The sequence below is a fragment of the Diabrotica virgifera genome, chromosome 3, assembly GCF_917563875.1.
Source record: "Diabrotica virgifera virgifera chromosome 3, PGI_DIABVI_V3a".
Lineage (NCBI taxonomy): Eukaryota > Metazoa > Arthropoda > Insecta > Coleoptera > Chrysomelidae > Diabrotica > Diabrotica virgifera.
In genome coordinates this window covers 246,932,715-246,956,092 of record NC_065445.1, presented here as the reverse complement: position 1 = coordinate 246,956,092, position 23,378 = coordinate 246,932,715, and the positions used below count along the sequence as shown (strand labels likewise).

At 33.1% G+C, this 23,378-nt stretch overlaps 1 protein-coding gene across 2 annotated transcripts in view; it reads left to right on the top strand.

The window, feature by feature from the left end:
• The window catches only part of LOC114341351 (low-density lipoprotein receptor class A domain-containing protein 3-like), a 76,128-nt gene that overhangs the window by 43,582 nt on the left and 9,168 nt on the right, over positions 1-23,378 (top strand). For both annotated transcript variants that reach the window (XM_028292138.2, XM_028292137.2), the window contains exons 5-6: positions 6,562-6,642; positions 15,510-15,945. In XM_028292138.2, the coding sequence (XP_028147939.1) occupies positions 6,562-6,642; positions 15,510-15,931 (503 nt within the window). In that variant the 3' untranslated portion in view covers positions 15,932-15,945. The remainder of the gene's footprint in view (positions 1-6,561; positions 6,643-15,509; positions 15,946-23,378) is intronic.

The window sequence follows — 23,378 nt, the reverse complement described above, 5'->3', positions numbered from 1 at the left end:
TAATTAGTTATTGTAAAACAGCCTTCGAAAGGTCCAAAATGGCCGTTTTTAGCAATTTCATTATTTATTGTAAAAACAACTCTCTTTTATTCTTTATGCCTTTAAAATGAAGACGTTTCAATTCCAAATATAAAAAAAATTGTAAAGCCCGATTGGTGAACAAATTTTTTGTCTCGAGAAGTCAAATGACGAAGGCTATAATTTTTGAAAAAAAATCGTAGAGAGTCATTCCTAGATCCACTCTCCTTCTAAAGACGTATATGTTCATATTCTGACGTAAATAAATGCACGAAACATTGTTCAACCTCTTATTTCGGGTTTGAAAATAAGGGGACAAACTTCGTTATAAACATTTAGACCTGAAGGGGCCCCTGTACATCCTATGAGTTTCTAACTTACATATTACTGTTGCTGAATACAAAACGAAGATTTAAAACAAAATAAAAATTTTCTACGACCAACTGAAGCAGAGATAATTGTTTTTGTTTTCTGAAATCGTAGTGACTTTATTTATAACAATTAAGAAATTATTTCCCAGTCATTGACTAAAGAAAGACTTATATTATCTTAAAATAAAAATTATTTTAAAGAAAATTACATTTAATTATTAAAAATGATTTTTAAAATGGAGTGGCGATTTATTTTCCTTTACGACTGTGATTTATTGTGCCGGTTGCACTTAGCAACTAATAGTACATTGAATCACGGTTTTTGCTCCAAATTTTAAAAAACCGCTTGGATTGACATGAAATTTGGCATACACAAATATAACATATCAAAGAAGAAAAGTTATATTAGGCCGATGAGTGCTTTTGCCCTGGGGTGACTTTCACCCCTTATGAGGGATGAAAAAATATACGTTCAAAATAAGACCGGAAATGGATAAACTGACTAATTCTAAGCAACTTGTGTTCTATAGCATTTTTTCACTAAATTAATACTTTTCGAGTTATTTGCGAGTAAATACGTTCATTTTTCAACAAAAGAAAACATGTTTTTGGACGGTTTTTTGCAAACATCTCAAAAAGTAAGTATTTTATCGAAAACAAAATTCATACTCCATAAAAAAGGGAAAAAAGTGGTGTATGTACGAGCTCTCTAGACCCAGTTAAAGCAAAGTTGTAGCTAATGAAAAATAGGTTCATATTCGTCAAATTTCAAAGTGAATATTTTAATGAGAAATAACCAAAAAATGATACACTTTTTGGAGAAAACTCATTACAACTTTTTTAGAGTTATTAAAAAATGCTTTATTTTTGTTTTTTAAAAAAGTTTCTGTCATCAAAAGTAAGCAAGTTATGCTCACAATAAAGTTGGACTCTTTTTTTTTTTGGTCAAAGGTAAAAAACTCGGGGAGAGTTACCATCTTAAATCAAATTAATCGGTACCGCTTCACACGTTACTTTACTTGTGTATTATTTATATGACCTGTAAATATCATTGGTTCAAAGTTTTGGTAAAATTTGGTTTTAAAATAATTTTTTTTTAATTTTTAATTTTAAAATAAATGCATCATCTTTTCAAAATAACTTAAGGCCATCGGTACATAAATCGCAAATATTTTACGGGTATCCCTACTTTTTCTGTCTTTACACGGCAAATTACGTGTAGTAAAATTCACACTGGTATGGATATGTAAACATTACTAGAATGTCATTCTACTTGAAAATGTCATCATTAATTTAAAGAGATGGCTTTTGAATGTTCTTGGATAACTGTTATTTTTATAATTGCAAATTATTAATTCAGTTAATAAATGTGATAATTTTTTTCACTAACTATGTATTCAGTGATTGTAATAATTTATATGTACAACAAAAACTAATAGTCAATCGAGAAAAGAGGAAAAGTGTTAAAGTGGTTTTTTAATAATATATTGTTACTATGGAATGCTTACAATTTTGAACATCTTTAACAACAAAATACTTTTGATCACAGAATAATATTATCCTGATTTATTCTCTGCTTGGATCTTCCACAAATAATACACAATAAATAACTTTTTATTAAGTTCGCGTCTTAACTCAATTACTTATCAAATCACTATATATCAATATTATTTAATCAACAACTCAAAATATTCCCGATGCCATATTTAAAATATTTAAAATTGTCACTGATTGTCACTGTCTGACTGACAGTATGCTGACAATATTCTATTCGACTGAGTGCGTGTTATGGCAAAGATAGATTTGGAAATATTACCACGGACATTGTGTTCATTTTTTTTTTCGAATCCTGAAAAAACCAATAAATATTTTTGAAAAATTTAAACGCAGAATGAAAGACTATATTATTACCGAGGGCCGAAAGTCCCTTAGAATAAATAAAAAGTTTATTTTGAATGAGATATTTTAAATTAAATATAACACTAAATTTTCTCCTAGTTTTTCACCCCTGTAACTTATTAAAATAAACATTATAGAAGTTCTCAGGGACTTTCGGCCCTCGCCAATAACGTAATCTTTCATTCAGCGTTTAAATTTTTCAAAAATACTTATTAGTTTTTCAGGATTCGAAAAAAATAAATCCCCATTTGAATAGCATTGCAGCCGAAAATACGTACCCATCCTCTTAATATTTATTAGTGATACCAAAAATCGCATAGAGTAAAAAAATGTAGATTTTTCCTTTCTGAATATTTTGGATGTTTTGTTTTTCTGTAAGGTAAAAATTGGTGAAGATATGTCTGTTCAAAATTTGCATACACTCTTGATTATTAACTACTTCAATGCATCTCAACTACAGCCCCTTCAAAACTAAGCACTTTGAACCAATGAAACTTACATATCAGATAAACAATACATACAAGAGTAAAGCAACTTGTGAAGTGGTAACGATTAATTTCAGTTGGGATGCTAATTAGGGGGTCTAGGGATCTCATACATACACCATTTTTTTCACTTTTTTATGGGCAATGAATTTTGTTTTCGATAAAATACTTACTTTTTGAGTTATTTGCAAAAAACATGTTTCCTTTTGTTGAAAAATGAACGTATGTAGTCGCAAATACCTCGAAAAATATTAACTTAAATGCAAAAATGCTATAGAACAAAAGTTTCTTAGAATTAGTCAATTTATCTATTTCCGGTGTTATTTTTAACGTATATTTTTTCATCCCCCATAAAGGGTGAAACTCACCACCAGGGCAAAAGCACACATCAATCCATTATCACTTTTCTTCTTTGATATGTTATCTATATGTCAATCCAAGCGGTTCTTTAAAATTTGGAGCAAAAACCGCGATTCAATGTACTATTAGTTGCTAATGTCAACCGATACAATAAATCACAATCATAAAGAAAAATAAATCGCCACTCCACTTTAAAAATCATTTTTAATAATTAAATATAATTTTCTTTAAAATAAGTTTTATTTTAAGATAATATAAGTCTTTCTTTAGTCAATGACTAAGAAATAATTTCTTAATTGTTATAAATAAAGTCACTACGATTTAAGAAAACAAAAACAATTATCTCTGCTTCAGTTGGCCGTAGCAAATTTTTATTTTGTTTTAAATCTTCGTTTTGTCTTCAGCAACAGTAATATGTAAGTTAGAAACTCATAGGATGTACATTGGCCGCTTCAGGTCTAAATGTTTTCAAACTCGAAATGAGAGGTTGAACAATGTTTTATGCATTTATTTACGTCAGAATATGAACATATAAGTCTTTAGAAGGAGAGTGGATCTAGGAATGACTCTACGATTTTTTTTCAAAAAGTTATAGCCTTCGACATTTGACTTCTCGAGATAAACAATTTGTAATATCTAAGCAACAAGTTGACCAATCGGGCTTTTCAATTTTTTTTATGTTTGGAATTGAAACGTCTTCATTTTAAAGACATAAAGAATAAAAGAAAGTTATTTTTACAATAAATAATGCAATTGCAAAAAACGGCCATTTTGGACCTTTCGAAGGCTGTTTTGCAATAACTAATTAACGAAAATAAACTTGCCATAGCTAAAATTGTAGGATTTTTCATTTACTATAACTGTATATTTAAAAGTTTTTCTCTAAAATGAATATCCTAAGCTGCAAAATGAAAAATATTTAAAAATTGCAAATTTAACAAATGAAAAACGTCATAAATAAAAAACCTAAAATTTTTGGTTACATTTTAGTAGAAGTTGTTTCTGACATCGTCCTTTACAACACCTGATAGGTGTTCAAAATTCCTGAATTATATCCTGAAATCGACCTATTTTTCACCCACAGCTTGGACTACTATTATACATAATATAGAGATGTGGTGTTACAGACGCATTTTAAGAATGTTGTGGGTGGATCGTGTGACTAATGTTGAGGTCCTATGTATAGAGTGGGCAAGGAATGCGAGATTATTAATACCTTCAAAGAGCGCAAACTAGAATATCTTGACCAGGTTATGAGGAATGAACAGAGATATGGTTTGTTGCAACTTATTTTTCAGGGCAAGGACTTTGGAAAGAGACGACCAGGGAGAAGAAGAATATCGGCTTCAAAACCTGAGAAAGTGATTGAATACATCGACAATTGGACTCTTCCTATTAACAGCATGCAAAGTCAGGATAGCCATGCTGATCGTCAACGTCCGGAACGGATAGGCACCGTAAGAAGAAGAAGAAGATGTTACAAATTATAAAATTATTACAGTTAAAAATAAAATATATAATTTAATTACATGAAATCAAGAGTTTATCACTCAAGTTGAAGTATATTTACCATTTTTATGTTAATGCAGAATGTTTGAAAACAAATGTATAGAAAAAGGAATATGGCCTAAAGCCTTCAAAACAACAGTAGTCATACCAATATACAAAAATGAAGACAAAACTCTTGCTGCAAACTATCGACCGATATCTCTTATTCCGCATATTTCTAAAATAATTGAATTATTATTGAAAAATAGGCTTACAGCATATATCAAAAAATATAATTTAATTTCCCCTCACCAATCTGGTTTTAAGCAAAATACTTCCACCCAAGATGCCATTTTGAATTTAACATCTAAAGCATAATATGAAGCACTTAACAAAAATAAAGTTTGCTTATGCGTATTTCTTGATTTGGCCAAAGATTTTGACACTGTTAGTCACAATAACCTCTTACAAACCTTAGAGAAAATTGGTATAAGAGACAACTGTTTACAATTATTTAGAAGTTACCTCTCTGAGAGACAGCAGGTAGTAAGGGTCTCCGAAGTAATAAGCGGGCAAAGAAGTATAACATATGGAGTGCCACAGGGAACAGTATTAGGTCCTGTCCTGTTTAATCTATATATAAATGGATGATTTTTATTACAGAGTACAGGGCATATAATTGGGTTTGCTGATGATACTGCTATTATTTAGGATGCTGAGAATTGGTATGAATTAAAAACAAAAGCAGAATGTGATCTACAACTAATAAAAGAATGGTTTGACTACAAAATACTAACAATCAATTTTAAGAAAACTGTTTATCTACCAATATTTAACTCTAACTTGACCACTGATCTTTTCAAACCCCTTCAAATATCACATAATAAACAAAATTTTTATATTAAACCCGTAACAAATGTTAAATATCTAGGAGTTTTTATAGATACACATCTAAAATGGGACTTTCACATTAAATATATCATTAAAAAGCTACAGTTTATCCTGTATAAATTTAAACATCTTAAAAAACACATACCTAATATATACCTTCGCACACTATATTACGGACTAGTAGAAAGTCATCTCCGTTATGGTATACTGGCTTGGGGAAGCGCCCTGAAAACACACATTCTCCCACTGGAAATCATACAAAGAAGATTTCTGAAAATTATTATGTCTAAACCATACACCTACTCTACAGATAGATTATATAAGGATAGTAATATATTTGACTTGAAACAGTTATACTTTCTTTGTGTGTCTTTAAAATATCACACCATGAAAACAGACAACAATTTACCATCACATGAGCATGATACAAGATGAGGCAAACACCTCTATATGATTCCGAAAATGACAAAGTCCTTCTGTCAAAGAAGTTTTCTATTTCTAGCCCCAAAAATATATAATCATATCCCCAGTGATATCAAAAATACTAAGAATGTTCTTCTATTTAAAAAGAAATTAAAATCATTTCTGATGGAACAAACAAGAACATCTTGTGACATCATTATAGTAGCTTAAATTTACATACATTAAAAAACAAAAAAAAAATAAATGAAACTCTAGAGTCACTACCAATTTTTATACCTATATTTCAAACTTTATATTGTTTTATTTTGCTTATACTTTTTTATTATATTTAATAAAACATGCGTATATACACCATTCTTCAAAAATATTACTAACTAATTGAGCCATACATAATTGTTTAAAAAAAATTAATTATTCGTGCTTTATTGTTAAACTAACTATTGTTATTTATGTTATTTACGTTAATATGTTATTATTTATTATTTTATATCCTATTTACCGAAACAGGTGTATCCACACCTCTCGGAGACCTTCGGGTTAATTTATTCACTTTATATGTAAATATCTAAAAAGATTGTACCTATTATTGTTGAATAAATTATTATTATTATTATTATTATTTTTAGGTTATGAAGAATTAGAATATGGGTATCCCAGTATGAATAATAATCAGCACAACGGCGCTCGATATTTGTTTATCTCAGTTTGTAAGTCTCCATTCATTTATTTCGTTACCATATTAAAAACAATACTCAATTCGTTAAAAACATTGATAAAACTGAATTAAAAGGTACCCCCCGTTAAGATAGTCGATAGGCAAAATACCCTCACTCCCAGAATTTAATTTTTTTTCTTTTATTTACATTCTGTGTGATTAAAAAAACTCGGCGCAATTTTAACCCCCCACCCCCTCAGAAAAAAAATAATTTTTTCGTTTTTTTAGGTGGGATGCAATCAATATAAATTTTTTAAAAAATTCACACGCTAGTTGAGTCCATTACAAAATATATTTGTTATAGACCCGTAGGTTGCACGTACCTGCATAAACCTCAAAATGTATTTTTTTTTTTTCGAAAAATGTGTATACCTTTCTTTTGGAGATGACTGACTGCATATCATTTTTTTTAATTGGTGTATTTTATCAAAAACTATATTTCTGATTTTTTCATATTTTTGTAAGGTGCGTCATTTCTAAAAGCCTGAAAAATAATTTTAATAAGCCCCAAAAAAATGAGGGGTGTTTAATCTCAAACATGCAATTTCATATTCGATATTAAACAATCTTTTTATCACCCCGTATATCACATTAACGTAATTTGTTATTGTATAATTACAGGTGCGACCTGCTAATTTAGTTTAATTATTGAAAATCATAAACAATATTTTTGGCTAGGACACACTAATTTTGCTGACTAAATAAAATCCTTTGTTCGTTAGTCGCGTGGGCTATGACCCAATTCATATTGACACCAAGAGAGAACATACTTTCAGAATCATTAATTCGAGTCAATTCAAACAGTCAAGATGTGGCTTTAGGTTCATTCCTTCGATTCACTTGAAAGAATCAACACGTAGTCCCATAGATGATTATCAGTTTAACCGTCAAACCAGTCGCGCAGTAAGGCTCCGTCAATCAGAAGAATTTTAAGGCCTCCCGGTTATAGTGTGTTAGAGAAATAAAGTTTCATCTTTAATTTGGTGTTTTACTATCGGCATTGTTTATATAGTGAGATAGTTGGTCAGCCCAATAGGTAAATATGTTTGATTCAAATTGAGACAGTCACCAGATGTCCCCACAATTTCTGTCAGGGTTGCAACGTCAAAATTCATTGACACCAAGTTGGATACGATCCTATTCGTAACACCCCAACTCGCATACATATTAAGAAAAATAAATATACCTATATGGAAGAATATATTTAGAAATTGAATTAATGATGTCATGCTACTATACATTATAATAGCATGACATCATTAATTCAATTTCTAAATATATTCTTCCACATATAAAAAAAAATTAAAAATGGTTATTCATTTTTGATTTTTTCTTCCACATATATTTATTTTTCTTAATATGTATGCGAGTTGGGGTGTTATGAATAGGATCGTATCCAACTTGGTGTCTATGCATTTTGACGTTGCGACCCTGACAGAAATTGTGGGGACATCTGGTGACTGTCTCAATTTGAATCAAACAAATTTTCCTATTGGGCTGACCAACTATCCCTATATATACAATGCTATCGGCGATCGAAGTTGGAGCTGTGCCGATTTTAAACAAGGGGTTTTTGGAGATTTTCCCCATTTTATAGACTTCAAAATAGATCAAATCAAGGATTTTTTTATAATCCATAAGGAAACGTTTTCCTGTATACCATTAATTACAAAAATTGAAGAAAAAGATCTGTGTAAAAGGTATATTAGTTTGAAAACCCCACTAAAGGGCTACATTAAAATACAGAACGTTTTCGCTCTAAAGAGAGCATCATTAGTGTTCTAAGCCTAAAATAAGTATAACCATAATTAGTGAAGACAAGAGTAAAAATTTTTTTAAAGGATGACCAAGATTAAAATTACGTTATACTTACAAGCTCTACATGCTAAGCCACCAAAAATACATGGGTTAAAACCTTTAAAAGGCCGACCGAAGGTCTTACATTGGCATATTATTTATTAAACCCTGGCGATGGGTGAAATTTAAAAGGTATACCTCAAGGCACCTTATGACTATACCACAAGCATGTGGGTGGTTGAGTTGATTTCTCTGTCTTCACAAAGAGAAAGGTGAAAGCCAACTGATTACAGGTGACAGGTGTGAAAGCGTTTCTGACTAATGACAGTAGAGACAGACAGTGTAACATGAAGTTGTGTGAACTGATATGTAGTTTGGTACACTAGCCAAAAATTTATAAAATTTATTTGTGGTAAAATTCAATAATAACAACCAACATCGTGTGCTAGGACTACAAGTATTCCACATTAAGCTAACAAGAACAATATACGGAGTGAAAATAACGTTATTTAAAAAAGAATTGTCAACAGGGTTCAAATAAGTGTATTACTAAAGATAGGCAACCAACCATACATGCGATAAATTTAAAATATTATTTTGTTTTAATAGTTTGAAAAGAATAATTTGCCCCTATCCTCAAAATGCATTTAGGGCAGAGAAAATAAGTAGATTTTTTAAACTATTAAACATGATGAGGGCAATGTCTAGGTTGAAGTTTTTAGTCTTATAAGTATGTAGTCACTTGACATCCAGCACAAAGATGATTGATGTACCTGACTGAATGAAATGAAAAGTCAACAAAAGTATGACTAGTGGTAGAACTATGAGGCAAGGGCTCCGTATGTCTGATATTTTAATATTAATATGGAGGATAAATTAATGTAACTGAAATTCGTACTATAGTAAAGTATATGGGGTATGTAAGGGTTACTCTACACTGATTAGGAATAATAGTTGTTATAAAAGGTTTAGAATAGTTATTCTGTCCTTATATGTGTATATCTACATAAGACAATGAAAAATTAGGTATGGTTTTGTGAGTTATTACCTATATGGAGAAAATAAAGAAAGAGGGTGTTGAGTAAAAGTTGTTGTTTTAAAATTTTTTTTTCTAAAATATTAAAAAGTTAAAGATTAGATTGATGAAATCTACGTATTTTCTCTGCCCTAAATGCATTTGAGCATATGGGCAAATTATTCTTTTCAAACTATTAAAACAAAATAATATTTTAAATTTATCGCATGTATGGTTGGTTGCCTATCTTTAGTAATACACTCATTTGAATCCTGTTGACAATTCTTTTTTAAATAACGTTATTTTCACTCCGTATATTGTTCTTGTTAGCTTAATGTGGAATACCTGTAGTCCTAGCACACGATGTTGGTTGTTATTATTGAATTTTACCACAAATAAATTTTATAAATTTTTGGCTAGTGTACCAAACTACATATCAGTTCACACAACTTCATGTTACACTGTATGACTCTACTGTCATTAGTCAGAAACGCTTTCACACCTGTCACCTGTAATCAGTTGGCTTTCACCTTTCTCTTTGTGAAGACAGAGAAATCAACTCAATCACCCACATGCTTGTGGTATAGTCATCTGGTGCCTTGAGGTATACCTTTTAAATTTCACCCATCGCCAGGGTTTAATAAATAATATGCCAATGTAAGACCTTTGGTCGGCATTTTAAGGGTTTTAACCCATGTATTTTTGGTGGCTTAGCATGTAGAGCTTGTAAGTATAACCTAATTTTTTATCTTGGTCATCCTTTAAAAAAATTTTTACTCTTGTCTTCACTAATTATGGTTATACTTATTTTAGGCTTAGAACACTGATGATGCTCTCTTTAGAGCGAAAACGTTCTGTATTTTAATGTAGTCTTTTATTGGGGTTTTCAAACGAATATACCTTTTACACAGATCTTTTTCTTCATTTTTTTTTATAGTTTATACATTTTTTGAAGTAACTGACGCCTTTGAGACAGTCGAAAATGGAAAAAGCATGTTTAAACTCCCCACAAAATGTTTGATTTTTTTGGGTTTTTTTTGGGGGGTTTCAGCGTGTTTAGCCAATTTTTGAATGCCCTAAAGCAGGGGTCACCAATTAGCGGACCGCGGTCCGCATCCGGACCGTGGGCTAGTTTTGTGCGGACCGTCAATAAATTCAGAATGTACCTAGTGTTTGGCAATTTTGAAAATGTTTGGCCATGAAATTGTGTACTATGTTTGGCTCAACTTATGTGAGCGAAGCCGCTTTATCAAGAATGAACTTTATTATAAATCGGTAGAGATCTCACTTAACAAATGAATATCTCAACTCCCTAATGAGACTCATTTGCACTAAACTCACTCCAAAGACAGGTTATTCATAAAAAAATGTCATTTTTAACTCTGATAATTTAATTTTGTAAAGAGTTCCCTTATTGTTATACTTACTAATCATTAATTTTGAAATTAAGTAAACTGTAATATAACATTGTCATGTGCATTTTTCATATTCATTTCCTCTCTATTATATGTTAAATATATGGAAAACTGAGTTGGATCTTGGAAAACGCTAAAATAGTACAATATTTAAGAACCAGAGTTTACGATCAGTGTATTCTCCCTATACTTACGTATGCTTCACAGACGTGGACACTCACCAAGGCCAATATGGATAAAATAGTAAAGGCACAGAGGGCGATGTAAAGATCAATGCTCGGGGTGAGGCTCATAGACAAAAAAACAAATAAATGGATTAGAAGCAAAACCAAAGTACAAGACGCAAGAGAACATGCTGCCAAATTAAAATGGAGCTTCGCAGGACACAATGCCCGACTGAAGGATAAAAGATGGAATCACGAAATACAACAATGGAGACTGTGGTTAGGAAGAAGAAGTAGAGGAAGGCCACAAATGAGATGGGCCGATGATATAAAGAAGTTTGGAGGACACAACTGTAAAGTTTGCAACAAACACCTTGCATTGAAACTAATGTAGAAAAGATAACATGTTAATTAGCATTTTGTACTATGATTATTTATTTTAAATTTCTCAGTTTCCTTTCTACAAAATTGAAGATGTCTAAAACTTCATTAGCGTTCAAAATATAAATTCCTTACTTTTAAAATATTCTCAGTAACAATTTACAATACTGCTGTTTTAAAAATATACTGATAATAACATCAAAACAATGAATTTATATTTTATTTATTGTACCAGGAAAACTTACATGAAAGTATACAGTAACCAAAAAACAATCAGATATTATTAGTTTTCCTTTCCATATTAGTCAATGTGTGAGGCCACTTTCGTATGAAAAATGTTTCTGAGTCGATTTCTTTGCGGATTCCTGTTCAAAAATGTCCCCTTTAAACAAATCAGAAGGATGAAACATTTTTTTAAGCAAATTCAAAATTACTTTTTTGCCTCGAAAAATGTATTTTTAAGTTTCTTGGGTAATTGTAAACAAAAAGGTTTCTTGTCATATTTCTCAAAAGTTGATAGTTTTCGAGTTATAAGCGATTTAAAATCTGAAAAGCAAAAATATGCATTTGCGATGCTTGAAAACTCTTAGTTTTAATAAAGTGACAGATATTTTTTGTTTAAGATGACCCAAAAATGCTAAAAACATATTTTCAGGGGCAAGAAAGGTGATGTTTTGAATTTGTTAAAAAAAATGCTAAACAATTTCTGCCCAAAAATTTCACCCGGCACCCTACTGATTTGTTTATAGGGGATATTTTTAACCAGAATCCGCAAAGAAACCGAATCAGAACAGCCAGACAAAGGCACCATACATCCGGACCCCGGAAGTGTCATAGGTTTTCGAAACGGACCCCCATGGAAACTAATTGGTGACCCATGCCCTAAAGGACTCAGTTATTTCAAATCATGCAGGCATCGATCCCACGTACCAAAAAAAATATTAATATCAAGCTGACATTTTGTTATAACTTAACGGTGTCTAGTCGGACAAACTTTGATGTATGGGAATACTGGAACAGGGGAAGTTTTAATTGTGGAATTTGTCATCCTGACAAGTTTATGATTGTGAAAACTAGTAGGTTGTTTTTAAGTTGATTCAATAGCAAACTTTATATAATACATGAAAAATGTTTGTTCGACAAATATGTTGGGCATTTTAAGTCAGATACGTAGAACATGTCAAATGACAGAAATTATGTTGGTGATAAATAGCAGTCTGATTTTTTCATGAGTGTTTAATGAAAGGGTAACAAATCAATTGAAAATTTTGTCCGATAAAATACATGGGACGTTTTCGTAGTCTGACGTTCGAAACCTGTCACTTATTCCACAATTAAAACTTCCCCTGTTCTAGTGTTCCCGTACATCAAAGTTTGTCCGACTAGACACCGTTAAGCTATTAACAAATTTTCAGCTTCCTATTAATAAACTTTTTTTTGTACGCCGGATCCAGGCCTAATACAGGGTGTTTCATTAATAATTGTCCATATAGTAACTGGAGAAACCTTAGCACAAAATACTAAGATTTAACCTAAAACACTTAAATAAAATGTGGTTCCTTACTGAGTTACAGGGTGTTTTATCTAAAAATTTAAAAACTATTTTTGCTCAGCATTTTATAACTATTCGACGTATCCTTTTCATACTTGGCAGAAAGTGCGACTACTAGACATCCTACTAAATAATGATAAACAAACGTTTTTAGCTACTACCAGAGGCGTACGACAGGGGATGGTGAATGGTTGACCCTTATCAAATTATACGCCACTGGAGGAATAACTATTTTAGTGCCATTTTTAGATTCTCCAATACTTTCCACGTAAATAATATACTCTTCATTGGTAGCGATAAAGTCAATAGTTTTCGAGATATTTGAAGTTAAATATGAAACGGCACAGTTATTTTGATTAATTTATGATATGATTCATATGATTAAAATTTAAAAATTATTTGTATCCAGTACTTTAAAACTATTTGGCGTATCCTTATCATACTTGGCGGAAAGTGTAGGTACTGTACACCCTACTAAATTAAGATAAATAAACGTTTCTAGCTACTACCAGAAGCGTACGACAGGGGATAGTGGTTGGTTGAACCTTCCCAAATTCTACGCCACTGACGAAATTGCTATTTTAGTGTAATTTTTTGATTTTGCAATACTTTTTATGTAAATAATATACTCTTCATTCGTAACGATAAAATGATTAGTTTTCGAGATATTTGAAATTAAAAATGAAGCGACAGTACATTAATCAAAATAACCGTGTCGTTTCATTTTTAACTTCAAAGATCTAGAAAACTGATGACTTTATCGTTACGAATGAAGAGTATGTTATTTTCATAGAAAGTATTGGAGAATCCAAAAATTGAATTAAAGTAGCAATTTCGCCAGTGGCGTAGAATTTGGAAAGGGCCAACCATTCACTTTCCCCCGTCGTACTGTAGCGATCATGCTCCTAATTAAATTACTTTAATTAAAAATTGGATTAAAAAATGCCCCTCTAGGAAATTCTTTGGAGACGCCTATGGAATCACCCAGGTGCCTACTTTCGCAGCGAAGCAAGAGGAAAACACCGCGCATGATTCTATCGGATCGACACGAATCGATTTCATGAAAACAGTGAACGTCAGTTGGTCAGGAAACGGCTCGAAGGGCAGGCGCCGCGCCGCTAGTGAGGTTATTCTCATTTTTAGGTGACGAGATTGAAACAAATTTTAGATGGAAATCAAATAATTATAAGGAAATCAAACGTCAGCTAATACCATCTACAAAAAATAAACATCTCTTTGGACTTCTTCGCATAACAGAAGTGGATATTCCGGCGTGCCTGCCTTGTTTCAGTAAGTACACAGTACATTTATCTCTCGTTCCTTCGTTGTGAAATCCAATGCATCATCGTAGTTAGATCTTTCGTTAGATTAAGTTACCACATAAGTTTATATATAATTCATAGTATAATCATTTTATTCTCATTTGCAAAGGAACATTCAGTCAAGGCCATAGTTTTTTTAGTGTCATTTAGTTCCTGTTGTTCGTTACTTAAAATAATCTCGAGCTGTTCAAATTCTGGGCCCAAAACTTAGTTTTTTCTTTTTGCTACAGCTAAGTAGAGTAAGCGTTCAAATATTGTGCCCCAGAAGTTGAGCTGTCCGAGTTGGCGCCCATTTTCTTCTCTCTTTATCGTCCCTTTTATCTCGATCTCTCTCCAGTGGTCTTACCTAGTTGTATTAAGTTCTGTATTAACAGGTCTCATTTTCTTCCTAATTACCATCATTTCATTATCAAATCTTTCCTTTTTTATATCTCTAAAGCCAATATTCTTGAGATTTAGTGTCTCTCTGCCCATTTAATTTGTCCTTCTGAGCTAAGCCCCTCTTCTTTTTGTCTTAAATCTCTTCTCAGTTATTTTTTTCCCATATTTCATCATTCTTTTCTTCAAAAATTTCTATACCCAGAGTATAGAGGTTTCAGTACGCCTCTGGTAATAACCAGAATCGTTTGTTTAACATAATTTAGTAGTTTGTACAGTACCTATACTTTCTTCCAAGTATGAAAAGGATACGTCGAATAGTTTTAAAATGCTGAGCAAAAATAGTTTTTAAATTTTTAGATAAAACACCCTGTAACTCAGTAAGGAACCACATTTTATTTAAGTGTTTTAGGTTAAATCTTCGTATTTTGTGCTAAGGTTTCTCCAGTTACTATATGGACAATTATTAATGAAACACCCTGTATATAACCCATAAAAATGGAAAAACACGTTCAAGCCCCCCAAAACGAGGGTCTTTTTTGGGTTTGTTTTGGGTTTGTTTTGGCGAGTTTTATTTGGGGGTTTGAACGAGTATTACTTGGGGGTTTGGGGGGTGTTTCGCTTAATTTTTGAATGTCTTAAAGAACTCGGTTACTTCAAATTATATATAACCTATTTTGCCGAGTCTTATTTTTTAATCACATAATAGAACGTAAAAAAATGAAAAAAAAAATGAATTCGGAGAGTGAGGGGGTTTTGCTTATCTTAACGGAATATACCCTTTGAACCTAAATGCTGCTTTTTAATGCACTATATATTTGTAATTACTTTTAAGGTATTATTAGCATCCTTTTCTCTATCGTTTTGCTGCTGCTCATAGTCTCCAAAGTAGTGATATTCGCCAAGAAGAGCGCTCTGCAACAACAGCGGCACCACAATCTCTGCGAGAACATCGCACTGCGCAACCAGACCAACGTCAACATAATCAGAGCTGATTTCGCACCGGCGGGGATCTACACAGTCCGCAACAATTCTCGTACACCTCGCTCCAACATAATCATAGACACTTCTGAAGTAAGCGATCCGCTGTTGTTCACGGGAGCACGCATTAACATAGACAACTTTAGAGGGTTCAGCGATCAACCTCCGTCGTACGTTGACGTGTTGAGAAACAATAGGTTGATCAGTGAACCTCCGCCACCCTACACGAGCAGAGAGATACTTAATATTAATGAAGAAAGACAGGAGAGAAGATGATGTAGTATTTTAAGGTAGGTTGAGTTTTTTTGACTAAGTTATGTAAGTTGGTAACATTACATAACTGTTCGTGTTAAATAATATTATAGTAATATAATATGTATATGATAATTAAAAACTACTTAATAATTAGACCAGTTTCAATCTTAAGTTTAAACTTAAAATAATAAAATAAAATAACATTCTATCTTCGTCTCTTTGGCGAACGTCTGCAAAAGAAAAATAAAATTGTATTCATTACTATCAAAACCAAATGCAATTAATGTAATAAAAAATGAAAGAATACCCATGAACGATCATATCAAGCACTTATTTTGGATTTGCTGCCTTATTCTATAAATAACAAACGAGAGAGATAGATTATTAAGTGTTGTCTAGAAAGCAAAAACGTTATCCAAGACAAACGCAGTTACATATTTATAATTGACAGAGTGAGACGGCGATACGATTGCTCAACGTAGTTATATTAATTTAGTAGAAAATTTAAACTCACACTTGACTATTTCTGTACTTCTAATGTCATTCTTAGAAAACATTCAACATCAGTAGAAATAATGATTGTATAAACTACTATTCGAGTCATCGTGCTGGTCAACTATAATCTGACAGATTCAATTTCTGTCACTTTGACAGTGAAACTAGGTTAGGTTCGGTAGAGTTTATAAATTTTAATAATCAGTCGTATTTACTTGAATAAACTCAGTTCTTTTAAAATCTATTTTGATATTATATTGTATTTTTGGTTTGGTAAGTATTTATTTAATTAAAATAAGTCAATAAAATTTGTAAGTAATCATCTGTCAATATGGTTAACTTCTGTCTATGAGTTTGCCAAACGTGTACATATTACTCTGACTTTTCAATCATAGTCTATAAAATTACAGATTAGTATATTTTTATGAATATACATTTACGAATATACATTTATTTGCAGATAATGTCTGGAAAATGATCTGGGTACCAAAATGATCTGAATTAATTAAGTTTACTTTCATTTAAGTCACTTAATGCAGCTGACACAAACGACATTTTTTAAATTCCTGTTACTATTTACGTCAGGCAACTTTAACATGGAGAAATTCATAATACTAAATTTGCTTACTCATTATTTTTGTATTATTAATTTATATCAAATAATTAATTACGGTAGTAAAAGTAACATTTATTACCAATAAATATATAGGTATGTATTATCAGAAAAAGAATAACATCACAAAAAATGTTTGACACATTTACGTAGCGAAAAATTGTACGGTGGGGTAGTAGTCACATTCGTTTTTTTACAGTATTTTAGTTTAGACGTTGTTTTGACTAGAAATTTTTGATTTGATTCGTATGCATATCATCGATGACGCATGGGTATTCTTTCATTTTTCCTATTGTACAAATACTCACACAATCCAAATAACAATACCTATACAGATACCCATACAACTCCGAATCGGAGATGGCGGTAACCGTTCACTACACTGGTTAGCCAGGGAGTCTAGAGCTTGATCGCAGCAGGACTGATTGTTCTTCCTCGGTTCTCTTCTTAAATACCATTTCGGTTGCCCCACACCTGGCTGCCGCCTCGGAGTAGAAGTGGAACATACTGTTGAATGTAGGACGGAAGGATATCGTTACAAGGCAATCCAGTAACACCCACAGGAAAGGACTCAAGGATTTCAACTATACCATATGTAAATGGCTTATACCCGAACAACATTTCAAACACACCCAGATCTATCCTGTCCAAAACAAACTCAACAACACACAAGAGAGGTCAGAGAACTGCATCTACAAAATACCTTGTGAATGTAATAATTTCTATGTGACCGAAACTGCAAGACCTCTAAGCGTCAGATATGTAAACATTCACAAAGCACAGATATGTAAACATGCCTGTGACAATGAACATAGCGTTCAGTGGAAAGATCCATCAATAATCATAAGACCATCAAAAAGTAACTGGTCTACTCCACTGCATATGGTCCCGAAGAAGGGTGAGGAATGGAGACCCTGCGGAGATTATCGACGTCTAAACCAAAGAACAGTTCCAGATCGATATCCAATTCCGCACATCGAGGATTTCGGTCAGTCGCTAGCTGGTAAGACAATCTTCTCTACAATATATTTAGTTAGAGCATACAACCAGATACCAGTAGCCACCGAAGAGATACCAAAGACCGCCGTTACCACACCGTTTGGGCTGTACGAGTATTTATATATGCCTTTTGGTTTACGAAACGCAGGACAGACCTTCCAGCGTATCATAGATGAGATTTTACGTGGTCTAGACGTCGCCTACGCCTACATCGACGACATTCTCATTGTATCAGAATCCGAAGACCAGCATATGTCGCATTTGGAAGAAATTTTCAAAAGGCTCAAGCAGTTCGGCGTTGTGATAAACCTAGCAAAGTGTCAATTCGGCAAAAACGAGATTACCTTTTTGGGATACACAGTATCAGATGGAGGACTCACACCTCCACAAGAGAAAGTAGCAGCTGTACAAAATTTCACTCAGCCAAAAACAGTGAGATACGCAGATTTCTAGGTATATTAAACTTCTACCGAAGGTTCATACCCAATGCAGCTGAGCTACAAGCACCACTACATGATGCCCTAAAAGGTAATGTCAAAGGAAAAGCACCAATCGAATGGACATCACAGCGAATCCAAGCCTTTGACGACTGCAAAAACAGTTTAGCTAACGCTGCTTTACTGAGCCACCCTGTAAACGATGTTGATATCTCCATCACGTGTGACGCTTCTGATTTTTGTGCTGGAGCTGTACTACAACAAAAAACGGATACAGGTATGAAACCCTTAGCTTTCTTTTCTAAGAAATTCTCACCTAGCGAAAAGAAATATAGTGCATACGACAGAGAACTATTAGCTATATATCTAGCCATAAAACACTTCAGACATATGATCGAAGGCAAGGACATAACGATATACACAGACCAGAAACCAATCACCTTCGCCTTTACTCAGAAGCTAGATAAATGTAGTCCTAGACAGTTTAGATATTTAGACTATATAGGACAATTTTGTACTAACATTCAGCACATTTCTGGATTAACAAATATTGTGGCAGACGCACTATCTCGAGTCGATAGCATCAAGAAAGAGTTCTCCGTACACGAGTTCGGCGGCTGAAGTACCTAAATCTTCTCTCCACGCTGCTCGTATGCCCAGTAACACTGAAGGTAGGCTTTCGGTCCATCGGATGTTTTCATGACATCGAATTGCTGCTTTTAACTGTCGGTGAAACCTTTCTACCATACCATTTGCTTGCGGATGATAGGCGGTTGTCCTTAAATGGGTAGTTCCAGTTAATTTGCAGATTGATTTGAAAATATGCGATTCGAATTGTCGGCCTTGATCTGTTGTGATGCGCTTGGGAATGCCGAAACGAGCTATCCAACCAGAAAAAAATGTTCTGGCTACTGTGTCTGCTTCTTGATTAGGCATCGGGAAAGCTTCTAGCCAACGTGTGAAACGGTCGACGCATGTTAGACAGTATCTGTTTCCTTCTGAAACCGGCATCACTATAATGTCTATGTGGACATGTTCGAATCGGCTGGGAGGTGGTAGAAAACTTCCAGTGGGTGAAACAATGTGGCGCGATATTTTCGATTTTTGGCACTGTATACACGCTCGAGTCCATTTCCTCACATCTGATTTAATGGATGGCCAAACATATCGCTGTGTGATCATCTTCACAGAACTGTTGATTCCGGGATGTGCTAGGTTATGCATGGTGCGAAAAATTGCCATTCGAAGTGGTTTCGGTACAAATGGTCTGGCTGTAGATGTTGATATGTCACTGTTTTGTTCGGAAAAGCGTATTTTCTTCATTTGCAGTGATGTTTTCTCACTTAAAAAAGTTTGCAGTTCTGGATCAGTTTCTTGTGCGAGAGCTAAGTCCATGATGTCGATAAACGTAAAAAAACTACTAATTTACCGACTTCTAATATGTGGACCATATAGAACAATTTGGTGTTGGAGGAAAACTTTTACCTTGGATGTCTGGGTTAGGTAGGGTTACCATAATTTATTAAGGCCAAATCCGGACAGAAGTAGTCCAAGGGGTTGTAGAAAATGTAAAATGTGAATTTGACTGTGTTGCTACCTCTACATTGTACATATATGCGAAATGCTTAGTCTCTACTGGGCCCAGGGATAGGTTGTTCTTCATCTGTTCTTCTTTCGTACTTTTCAGAAGACATAATTTTTCTCAAAAGTGGCTTGTCATTTGTCAGTTTTTATTTTGTCATAAAATTCGGAACATGACATTACAGAATTTGCTTAAATATTGAGAAGCTCCTTTACAACAGGCAGGGATAATCTTCCTCTTTCAGCCGTCAATATAAAATTCATCATCGAAAAAGATACGCTCAGCAGGAGCCGAAGTACCAGACAGAAAAAAGATGAATTCTACTATTTTAAAAATATTCATAAAGGAAACGTTGCTTTTAGAAAATGCTTCAAATATTTCTTGCCATTTGTCACGAATGTTTGGGGTTTCTTCTTTAGGTAGTATAAAGTCCATTTAGGTTTCAGCTTTTTTAGAACTTGGAGAAGTGACGAGCGCTCATCAAATAATTCATCCACTTTTACAGAATTCGGTACAACGCTGACTATAGTTAAAGCTCTCTCTTCCATTTTTTTCCAGGTAGGAACACCTTGTAGCCTTAACCATCTGATTTAGCGCAGAATGAAATTTCCCACCGTTGGGCCAAGTGTTTTCCATTTTTTTTAGTAAAGAAAAAATCCGGACATTTCTCATATCCGGACGCCAATTCGGACATGTCTTTCAAATCCGGACTGTCCGGACGAAATCCGGACGTATGGTAACCCTAGGGTTAGGCCCTTTTTTTGGACCAGTTATACTATACTACCTCCGTAACTTTGGAACCGTTCATTTTAGAAGGATTATGCATAGAGCCTTTTTTATTTCAAATTTAATGTAGAACATTTTTGTATAGAAGGTTGTTCATGCTAAACCGCATACTTTTAAAAATATTGACGAAAAACCTAAAAATCTACAAATTTACCGATTTCTCCCCCCTCTACCTCCAAACCCGACGCTCAAAATGGTGTGACTTTTTTCTCAACATTATGTGGACCATATAGAACAATTTGGTGTAGGAGGATAACTTTCACTTTGGATGTCTGGGTTATGCCATCTTTTGGATCAATTGTATCATACTAAGACACGAAAAAGGAAAAATCAAAGAAGCAGCCCTCATCCTACTAAATGAAAAAAAATGTGTAGCAAAACCATCAGCAGAATGCAGCTAGCTTTAGTTGATAATACGAAAAGAAGAGAACAACAAGAAAATACAGTATGGACACTCAGACACACACAATCACATGAAGCACATAGAAACAATACAGAAACACACAGAATAATCAGAATTCGATATACCCTACGGCATAAAACATCCACCCTCAGATATTTTCAGCCAAAGCATGAAAATTCATCATCATCAAAAAGAGGATATGCTGGATAGAAAGTGGAGACATTACATTATGCCGCAAGTGTTTTTAACTAAAATCAATTATTGTAGTTGGCCTCAAAACTGATGTTCCAGTAATGTATGGAAATAAAGACAGAGAAGTATTTTGCAAAAAATCCGTCTTACTTTTAAGATCATACAAATTCATTTAAAATTTCTTTAAATTAAAATTACACAAATAATTTAAAAGTCTTATCCGAAGAAGTTAGTTCTGGTCATTAAAGAGTATGTAATGTTACCAATCGCTTGTCAAAAGAACTAACCACATATTGATTAATAAGCTATGTGATTAAAGATATAAAACATTTTGTATGGATTCGGTCAAGGTACTTATTTTAAGAAAACTTTAACAAATATAACGCTAGAAATATAGCGTTCTTATTTAAATTATTTAACTAGAAAAGAAGAATAACATTATTACAGACTATTTTAAGCATTTTTAACAATTTAAAAAATTATTATAGAACACATTTTTACAGATTACACGCCGAAAAGTCTTATAGATTGTAAATAGGTCTATCGTGGTAGGAGAAGGACATCGTTTTTGCACCAAGTGCATACGTTTTGTAATGTACGTGCAACTTGAAGTAGTGACCTATCGTCAAATAGGTCACTCCTCCAAGAAGTAGCACGGGGCCAAATCTGGAGAATATGGTGGATGGGGCAGCAGTTCTTATGGGCTCCGATGATGCTACGGTAAAACCGAAATACATATAAGCACATAGTAGAGCACCTGTCCTGTAATCAACTCTGAATCATCTTTACTTTCATTTTATTTGTATTCACTTTTGTGAGTATAAAAGGAACTAGTTCGCTAAAGATTGTTATCACGGTGAACGACAGGTCGTGTATGCAATTATAGATCCCCTTGTCGACTAATTCATCACTCTGTATTGCTTTATATTTACATCAGTTTATTTTATTAAAAGCATGAGAGGATAACAATTCGAATTTTAGTTCCTGACTCATTTGACTTACTATTTTATTAATTTAGTAATCAGTAATCTGTTAAAATCATAGTCTGTACTCATTGACTGCCTAGTTAATTTTGGTTATATTAATTGATCAAATAGCTGATATGATCAAATATAGATCTCATATTTGTCTAAAAACCTCGAAATATTATAAATATTATAACTCTTTCATTAGTTTAAATTATAATATGTAATTCCAAATAACATTCTTATTTACACCCATGATTGTCATGAACCATAACACTCAGAGCTAGTTTATTATAAACATATTCAAAATTTCATTCAAATATTCCTATATATTAGGCTACTTTTCAGATTACTTTGGAAACCCTCTCATTCTCATATAAATATTATAATCGTAGGGATGCACAATCATTTGTTTATATTTGGGGAATATGTCGCACCTCAGCTCAAACAGTGTCATAAGTCAAAAAAGCAAAGTATTGAGAAAACGACGTTTAAAATTTGTGCTAAATCTTTTCCGGGTTTAAGTCAAAAACGATTAAAATTAGTATAATAACTATTTTAGCCAGTTACAAAGGTTTTTGAAGCTCTACAAGATAGTGTAATACAGTAGACTTCCTCTATAACCAGAACTGAAATGGCGGACTAATTACCTCTTTATAAGCGGATCTCGTTATATCAGACAACAATAATATTGAAATATTTTGAAGCCTCTTACGTAGTTTATTAGGTGTCGATGGTCGACCTGAACAAGCGCCATCGTAAATTGTAAATTTCCTACAATATTCAATATCGGTGGATAAACAGGAAGAAGTTTATTACAGGCGGTGGAGTTTATTACAGCACTGGCCTCGATAAAAACACAGATGTTGGGCATTTCTATATAGGTACATGCAGCTGGAGTATTTCTTCTTCTTCAAATGCAAATCCACTAATGGATGTTAGCGATCACATTTTCCATTAACTCTCTGTTTCTTGCAATTTGTATCAGAGATTGTA